This window comes from Biomphalaria glabrata, chromosome 17 (genome assembly GCF_947242115.1).
Source record: "Biomphalaria glabrata chromosome 17, xgBioGlab47.1, whole genome shotgun sequence".
Taxonomy (NCBI): Eukaryota; Metazoa; Mollusca; class Gastropoda; family Planorbidae; genus Biomphalaria; species Biomphalaria glabrata.
The window spans coordinates 10,290,013-10,299,378 of NC_074727.1; the positions used below are offsets into that span (position 1 = coordinate 10,290,013).

Sequence of the window (9,366 nt, forward strand, 5' to 3'; positions counted from 1 at the left end):
TGAGCAAATTAGTGTAAAAAATGTACACGAGACAACCAAAAGTTATTCATAATGATAGTGTCTTTGGGCTGTATCACTTCAAGACTGGATCTAATTAAGAATATTTCAGTAGAAAAGAAAAAAAACTTGAAAGATTACAAATATAAAAAGGCAACAGATATATGCCCCCCTCATAATTATCCCCCAAAATTAAATAGATAAAAATACAGGTAAAGGAAGTACTATGTGACATTTCCTTAGTATTGATTCATTATACAATTGTCCTAACATCTGCAGGGACATGGCACAGTATATTTGCTCTAGATGATAATGGTGTACAGCTTCAGACTTTCACATACTCTGAACCAGACACAGGCAAACCGGTGGAGATCAACTGTTTTGAAATTTTTCATGATGAGGTAACTCATTTCTCAGTTCACTTGTCTCCCTTTCAGGGAACATTTTTTTTTTTTTTTTAACTTTTGTCAAGTTGCTTAAACCAGCTGTAGAAAGAGATTACTATGCTGGTAAGAGCATCATTCTACATTGTCTTTTCTCTGTGGAATTAAAGAACTAGATCTTTACATATCAGCACTACTGCATTAGTGTACGAAACCAAAGAATGACTTAAACTTTTATATTTTTAATTTCAGATCTGGGCTGGATGTCGTCGGGGTGGTGAGGTGGTGATCTGGGATGAGAAATCCACAAACTTGAAGCAAGTCTTGCAGCTGGACTGTAGAGGTGTTTGTTTTATCTTGTTGTTTAATGATAAGGTAAATTAGCTTGAATTTTTTCATGTAAAATAATCCCCTGAATACATATTAGATTTATCTATAATGAAATTCTAACTAGAAATTATTGTATGCTTAAAAAGATTGTTGGCTAAATAATAGAATAATTTTAATTTAGTAATGTACATGGCTCACCAAACAAATATAATGTATGTAGTATTTACATCTTTATTTAATCCAAAATGATTGAGTTTACCTGACTGCATAGATCTTCCAGCTTTCATCACAACATAACACATCATCACAATACATACAATACACAGTTACCATCTGTAGAAGAACTTTTTCTTAAACTATTCCTTTCCAAAGCACACTAATTTCTTTGACAATTTGCACCCTTTAAAAAACGGTTACATCAGATCTGGACGAAGTGGTCAGCTCTTATAAAAAACAGACGTTTCTTCAAAAAAGAAAATGATTACATCCTACATGTTAACCAATGACTTATTCTGCCAAGTCATTGGTTTTCCTGGCTGGCTCAGGAAACCAATTCCATGCTCAAATAGCACTTGGGCAGATGGAGCATTAAGGCTAGAACAGAAAACTCATTTGTCCTTCTTTCAGTCAGAGTGTTTGAAGGTCACTTGTCATCACCAAGAAGTACATAGAAGCCTAATTTATAAAACGGTTATCTTATGTGTGTGTGTATTTTACACATGCCAATATTGTTCATGTTTGCATCTATATTGATATTGTTCTAGTAGTAGTGCTTAGAAGGACAATTGTAGTCAAATTGAACTTCCATTTAATTGGAACAATATAATTATCTTGTCTTATCTTATCTTATAATATTATGGTGTGGTTTTAAAATGAATATGTTGACATAGCTCTAAGGTATTATTACACCTCTCCTATTGCTAACATAGTGAAACTATATAGACTGGTTTCTCACTTTCTTGAGTTTGTTGTGACTGTATGAAATCTCAAAAGAACTCAAACTTTTTTATCTAATCAAAACATCACATACTGAACACTGCCTTCACTAAAACATATTTCATGTCATTCTCCACTTCATTCCAACTGACCTATACAAATTCGTTTATACATTCACACACACACATTCATTAGTGACTGTTGTGACATTTAATTTTTAGTCCATGTCTGACTAAGTGAGCATACATAGGGATAGTCTAGACTTATTGTCCTTTTTAGTGGTTTGATTTATGAACTCAAGGCAAATATTTGTATTTTCTGAATGTTTTTATTGAACCAGAAATATTAGTGCTCTCCTCATTTTACTTTTTCCACTAAATACAAAAAACAACAACAAAAAGAGAAAACAATAACTTATTAATAGTTACATACATTTTAATGTTTGAAGTTAGTAGAATGTTTTAATGCGACTAATAAAAAAGCATCGTAACTCACTCTCACACAGCTACCATCTCTTGAAGAACTTTTTCATGATAGATGCCTTTCCAAAACATAACGGTTCTCAAAGAAAACCTGTACCCATTAAACCACTGTAACATCAGATATGAATGAAGTGGTCCTCTCCTTTTCATTAGGACTAAAACAGAAAGATTTAAAAACTCCTTTATCCCACTTTCCTCCAGAGTGTTAAAAGGTCATGTCATCATTGAGAAGTACATAGGTCTAACTCATAAAAGCACTGGTTGTGTGTGTATGTGTTTTGTGTGGGAATGTTGTTCGTATTTGCATCTATATTGTTATTATTACAGTAGTTACACTGAGGTGGTCCATTGTAGTCAAACTGAATTTCCATTTGATTGGACCAAAAAAAGCGTATCTTTTCTTATCTTATTAAATTGAAGGAGATTATAATGTTGTCTTGGTATGTTCATCCTTACAACCATTTCTGACTAAAATTAAATGACCTTCAAATGATCATTGCAACACTTAGAAGGCAGAGATTAACTTGAGTTAGCAGCCTATTTATTTCTTAGAAAACATTGTTTGTAGCATAATCACCCTGCACAATGACCAACAGCTTGAAAGCAAACAATGGAATGAATATCTTAGTGTGTCTCTGTGTTGGCTTGAGTTTTTCTGTTTCATTTCTCAGGTCTGGGTGGCTACCAAAGAAGGAACAATTCACATCTATTACCTGGCAACTAAACAACAATGGAAGACAATCAAAGCTCATGATGATGCTATCCGGTCGCTGTGTGCAGCAGAGTCCAGGTACATAATGTCAGGTGAGTCAGTTCTATAGGGTAGATGTTAATTCAAAGTTTGATTCCAGTAATTAGCATTGGTCTAGTTTTAAGTTTGGTAAACCTTTTTTTTTCATTACCTTTTGATCATCTAGTAATAGTGACAGAAAAAAATAATCTTTCTACCCCTTCTGCATCATTGAATACATTTTTATTTTGTTTGTTAACATTTTTGTTCTAAGAAAACATTTTTTTAAAATCAATTTTTGGCTTGTGGAGATTTTACTTATTTTTTTTTTAAATCATGATTGATCTTAATACTAGTCTTCCTTTGTTCTAAAGAAGATGTGATCTTTGGGTAGAATGCAGTGCCAGAGGCAAATGTCCTGGGTTATAGTCCATAATTCCTGATTGTAGTGTAGATTATTGGTCAAATTTTAGTAGGACAAGAAACTCAGCTCATAATGTATTCTATAGGAGAAATTAGAGACTCTTACTGTGTTGGCCACACAAACCTTTGTCAAGTTTAGGCCATGAACTTTTCTTTCTATGTCTTTTTAAGTTTCTGAGTGAAACTTTTCATGTGCTTGTTGAAACAATGACATTATTATTGATACTTTTATTAAGTGTATAAATGAAAAAAAAACAAAACATTTCCAATATATGATTATGTATGAATAATTATGACATGATTATATGTTTGAATTCAGCTTTAAAATTTTCCACATGGTCAATCATATAAGCACCTTTTTTTTTTTTTAGTATTTTGTTAAATTTAAAAAAAAATCATATTCTAATACCTTTATGAATTTTGTCTTGAACCAATTAGGGGCAGGTTCTAAAGATGGCAAAGTAGCAATATGGAGTCCCAACACAGAGATCAGTGAACATGAGAATGGAGAGGTTGGATCTTGATGGAGAAAGTGACGCAGATACTTTTTATTGAGCACTAAATCAAATATTGGAGTTATAAGTGCTTGATACCTTGAAAAAATGTCAGATTAGTTTTAAACTTTTTACATTTTAAGATTGTTAAACTTGGAAATGCTGTTTTTTGTACAATGTTCTATGCAATCCAATACTCATGTGTTAAATTGTATGTGCAGCTATTTCTACAACAATTTTTTGTTAACCCATTTGTTCTTTGTTTTATAAATCTTTTGAACTTCAGATGTGGACAGACTTAATAAAGTATCTTTTTCTCTCTGGTGTCACTTGACTTCAGTGATGGGCAGAGGGTTCAAATTAAACGGGAGATATGTGCCGTACACATCCAAAGGCCATACTAAAGTATTTGAAATCTTTGGATTATTAAAAAAAAAAATCAATCGTTTCTACATAAAAGTTCCCCTCTCAGACCTTGAGGTCTACAGGGCAGATGATGTAAAGTTCATCTGATTCTGTGGCCCATGGTTAACGCGGGTGTCATGTGGCCAGCACATCCAACCTCCTTTACTTTTCCCCAACTAATGTCGGGTACCCATTAGAGCTGGGTGGACTCAGAGGCACCCAAAGATCCTGAAATTTAAAATCCTAAGATTCAAACCCGGGACCCCTGTTTCTGAAGTCAAGCACTTTACAGCTTTACTTGACCTCCATTTCTTCATACATTTTGAGCTTTACTTCAAAATTTCCTGCAAACTTTCATTTTAATTAATGGTCATTTCCATTGCTGTATTTTTTTGATACCAGTGCTTTAATTTTTTTTTTTACACCAGAACTGTACATTTGAGCAGGACTCCCTAATGTTTAAATTATATATTTTTGTTTTTTTTTAATTTTGTAAACTATTTTTTCATGGGATGAAGGAGTTAAGGGGGGCTATCCTTTAACTAATAAATCCACAACTTCATAGATCTGATTGTGTATCTGCTTTTGTTAACATTATTTTGGGATATGCACTTTTTGAATCTTAACAAAATAATGAGTTGTTTGTACTTGGTGTTCAGGGAGTGTACATTATGAAGCTGTTTCTAGTCAGAAACATTGCTCGAAAGTGATGTTTAGTTTTGATCAAAAATTTGAAGTGCCTTTTGTTTCGATACATTGATTACATTATTTAATGTAAAAATATTTGACAAATAAACACACTTTTGTGATATTCACAAAGATATTGCTCAAGACTGGATCACACTGGGACGCACAGGGACACTCTCATGAAGTGTTTGCCCTTTAAGTGTTCTTCAATTATTCCACAGAATACTCTTTACTTTTTGCTTCTATTTTTTGTTTTACCATTTTACATTTTGGGCGTTTTTTCATAGTTGAAGATTATTACATCCTAGTCCAAACCTCCAGCAGGACCACGGGCAGGGTTCAAACCAAGTATCATTGAGATTCTAGTCCAGGGTGCATGCCACTTGTCCAGGCAATCACAGACAGTGACACGTTTGGTGAAGCCATTTGGATAGGCAATCGCCATATTATATTTTAAAAATGAGCCTTGTTACTAAATTCTTCAAACTTGTTTCTTGTGATGTGTGACAGTTAATGCAAGTTAAATCATTATAAACAAAGCAGTAAGAAGATGAATTGATCTGAGCTTAAACTGATATCATTGTAGTCTGCATCAGTATTATCAGATTGTTAATGGGTCATGTTCAGCTAAGAATTTTCAATATCAAGTTGATCACATTTATATGCTGGATTATGCTCTATGTCTAGATTTTAGATTTACATTCCAAAATTGGAAAACAAATTGGGAAGAAAGAGGGATCTAGAAAAATTGTTGTGGGGACAATGAGGGATCTAGAAAAATTGTTGTGGGGGCAAAGAGGGATCTAGAAAAGTTGTTGTGGGGGCAAACTGGGATCTAGAAAAATTGTTGTGGGGGCAAAGAGGGATCTAGAAAAATTGTTGTGGGGGCAAAGAGGGATCTAGAAAAATTGTTGTGGGGGCAAAGAGGAATCTAGAAAAGTTGTGGGGGCAAACTGGGATCTAGAAAAATTGTTGTGGGGGCAAAGAGGGATCTAGAAAAGTTGTTGTGGGGGCAAACTGGGATCTAGAAAAATTGTTGTGGGGGCAAAGAGGGATCTAGAAAAGTTGTGGGGGCAAAGAGGGATCTAGAAAAATTGTTGTGGGGGCAAAGAGGGATCTAGAAATGTTGTGGGGGCAAAGAGGGATCTAGAAAAGTTGTTGTGGGGGCAAAGAGGGATCTAGAAAAGTTGTTGTGGGGACAAACTGGGATCTAGAAAAGTTGTTGTGGGGGCAAAGAGGGATCTAGAAAAATTGTTGTGGGGACAAACTGGGATCTTGAAAAGTTGTTGTGGGGACAAACTGGGATCTAGAAAAGTTGTTGTGGGGACAAAGAGGGATCTAGAAAAATTGTTGTGGGGGCATTTAAGAAACCTAAAAAAAAGAAAATTGAAAGGATTGGGAGAGATTTTAAATACATAAACACCATGATATTTATTGATTACTTTTGTCAAATTAAATAATCAAAATTTCAATATATACAAACAAAGTAAAGTAGTCAAGTCCCCTTTTTCTGACCTTGCGATCTATAGGGAAGATAATGTAAAGGTTTCTGTGACCATGGTTCGTGAGGGTGTCATATGGATAGCACAATGACCAACCGCTTTTACTTTTCAAACAGCTAATGTCATGTACCCATTAGAGCTGGGTGGACTCAGCTGGGCCCTTAAGATCTCAAAATTTAATTAAAAATCCCAGTCGTCACCAGAATTTGAACCTGGTACCTCACGGTTTGGAAGCCAATTGTTTTTCCTTCAGCCACCACGCCTTCTATATAAGTACAGGTATTGTTATATCCAAATTATTTTTTAAATGATAAGTAGAGGAGACTTAGTTTGTCAACACTCTCAGTATTCTATACACTGAATACACAGATATCATGAACATTTTGTACTCTTACAAGTTAAGAGACATGTTATGCAATATAAGATTTATTAGCTTGTTAGGATACAGTCTTAAAAAACAGAAGAAAAAAAATTATACTAGCTTCTTACATTTAAGACATAGTTTGCTAGCACTGTGCTACTCTAACGCTGGATGTCCCAAATTTGAGACTTGTTTATTGTTTTGAATTCAATGTTTCCATTATTTGCTAGCACTGTGCTACTCAAACACTGGATGTCCCAAATTTGAGACTTGTTTATTGTTTTGAATTCAATGTTTCCATTCTTTGCTAGCACTGTGCTAATCTAACGCTGGATGTCCAAAATTAAAGACTTGTTTATTGTTTTGAATTCAATGTTTCCATTATACATCTCTAAAATAATCTGCTGTAATATTTATATAAGAAATGTGTGTTTTATATGCATGTAAATTTGCACAAGTATTGTATTTCAAATGTCTGAAGTCTTGAAGCTAATGTTCTCCCTGTATCTCCATTGGTCTTGATTTTGTTTTTACAGAAACATTTGTTTATAAGTCATTTTTGAAATATTTTTTTATATTTTGTATTCGTCTCAGTCTCAACCTCTTGCACAATTATTATTTTGAACATATTTATAATTTATAAATTATTATTTATTATTTTACTATTTTTTTTTTTTTTTTTTTTTTTTTTTTTTTTTTAAATAATTATATAAGCCAGTTCATTAACCTTGTCTTTTTCTTACAACTTTTTACATTTACTATTTTATTTTTTTTTTACATAATTGTTCATTCATTTAGCTCTACACTCTATGTCCTTGAAATGCATAACTTTAAAACATATCTTACATAAAATTTTGATTAGTTGCTAGCCTTCGTCAATATTTTGTAATTATGTGACATGTTTATTAGTGTTTTTCTTCTCTAATCCCACATTATATGTCTCTAGGGCATCAGGACTTGAGATCTTTAACGTAAATAATACTGTTGTCCTTTTCTTTGGTCAGTAACTTTTACAGTAAACTGCCTGTTGTCACCTTAATTTGTATTATGCTCCCTAAATTTACCTAGTCTGAATCACTAAAAAAAAAAAGTAAAGTTCCCCTTTTCAGACCTTGCAGTCCATAGGGCAGGTGATGTTAAAGTCATCTGTTTCTGTGGCCAGCACAATGACCAACCGCATTTACTTTTCCCCAACTAATGTCAGGTACCCATTAGAGCTGGATGGACTCAGAGGCGTCAAAAGATCCTGAAATTTAAAATCGCAGTCTTCACCAGGATTCGAACCAAGTGCTTTAATGCTCAGCCACCGTGAATCACTAAACTAGAGTTATATTTGGAACCCCATTTAACTTTGATCTTCCATAGACTCTCATATATATATATATAACACCAAAGATGACCTAACGAGGATGTAATAATGAAAATTTCAAATGCTGCTTTGATAAACTTTATCTCTGACTTACTCTCATGATGTATACTTGTTTGTTTTCACTCCTACTGTGATAAAAGAATTTTTGGCTACAGAGGCTGAGGTATGCTGAACTCAGGAACTCTGTATGTGACTTCGCATCTGAAGCTCTGTCAAAGGTCCAATAAGCTTTTAATGTTACAGATTTTCATTGTCTAATACGTTTTTATTGATACAGAGGTCCAACAAGTATTTCTTTGTTCAATAACTTGTATCTCAGAAGTAGAAGAGACTATTCATTGGACTGGACTTAACACAATAAACTTTGTTATGCTTTAGAAACCAAAGAGTTATCTTTTCAAAGCAACTTTGTATTATTTTTTGTATTTATTAAATCAGTGGCTTAAAGTGGATAAAATGTGTGTGTTGATACAAGCGTTTGTGGAAGAAATGTGTGCATCGATAAAAGTGTTTGTGGATAAAATGTGTGTGTTGATACAAATGGTTTGCTTTAATGCCATTTGAAAAGGATTAAACTCAAAGAAAGCATTGATTGTAGTCGAACTCATTTTCTTTTGTCTGAATGTTCTGTTTTTAAACTAATTGTAATGAGATCATATTTAAATGTTTTTGTTTTGTTTTTTTCTTTGGCAGTTACTTGTAAAAGTACATGTAATAGAGCAATAATTAACTCAGATTCTCACCTACCTATGTATTAAATATGGAAATGTTATAGAGGCCAAATGTTTAATACTAAGCATTATCACAGCCATACATCAGAATTACCTAATACTGCCTAATGAGGCCTCAGAGGCTCATTCCAAGCCTAATACTGCCTAATGAGGCCTCAGAGGCTCATTCCCAATGCACAATAAATTGTTTTACGTGATATCAATGTTGGAAGGTTTTTCAGTTGAAAATTGTATTCATCACTGACCTATGTGATAGATCTACATATTTTTGTTTTTTTAAGCTATCAGCTCCCTTTCTTGGCGTCCATCATTTTGCCTTCATTGATCTGTCTAGCCTGCAAGTCACTTAGTTTTTGCCAATTGGGCCTTGACTTGAGCTGGCTCATTGCATCAGAGTTGTAGTTAGTTATTATTCCTATATAGTTTTGTACTGTCAGTCTTTCCACTTCATAAAATAAATTATTTCATTTCACAAGCTGCGTTGTTGTCCTTTTTTTTTCTCTTATGAAAAATATGTATTCAATATTTATAATTAT

The 9,366-nt window shown here is 33.5% G+C and overlaps 1 protein-coding gene across 2 annotated transcripts in view; it reads left to right on the top strand.

Moving 5' to 3' along the window:
* The window catches only part of LOC106063639 (DENN domain-containing protein 3-like), a 47,623-nt gene extending 40,670 nt beyond the window's left edge, over positions 1-6,953 (top strand). For both annotated transcript variants that reach the window (XM_056015799.1, XM_056015800.1), the window contains exons 25-28: positions 277-398; positions 633-755; positions 2,800-2,932; positions 3,720-6,953. In XM_056015799.1, coding sequence (XP_055871774.1) covers positions 277-398; positions 633-755; positions 2,800-2,932; positions 3,720-3,805 — 464 coding nt within the window. In that variant the 3' untranslated portion in view covers positions 3,806-6,953. The remainder of the gene's footprint in view (positions 1-276; positions 399-632; positions 756-2,799; positions 2,933-3,719) is intronic.
* The last annotated feature ends 2,413 nt before the right edge of the window (positions 6,954-9,366 follow it).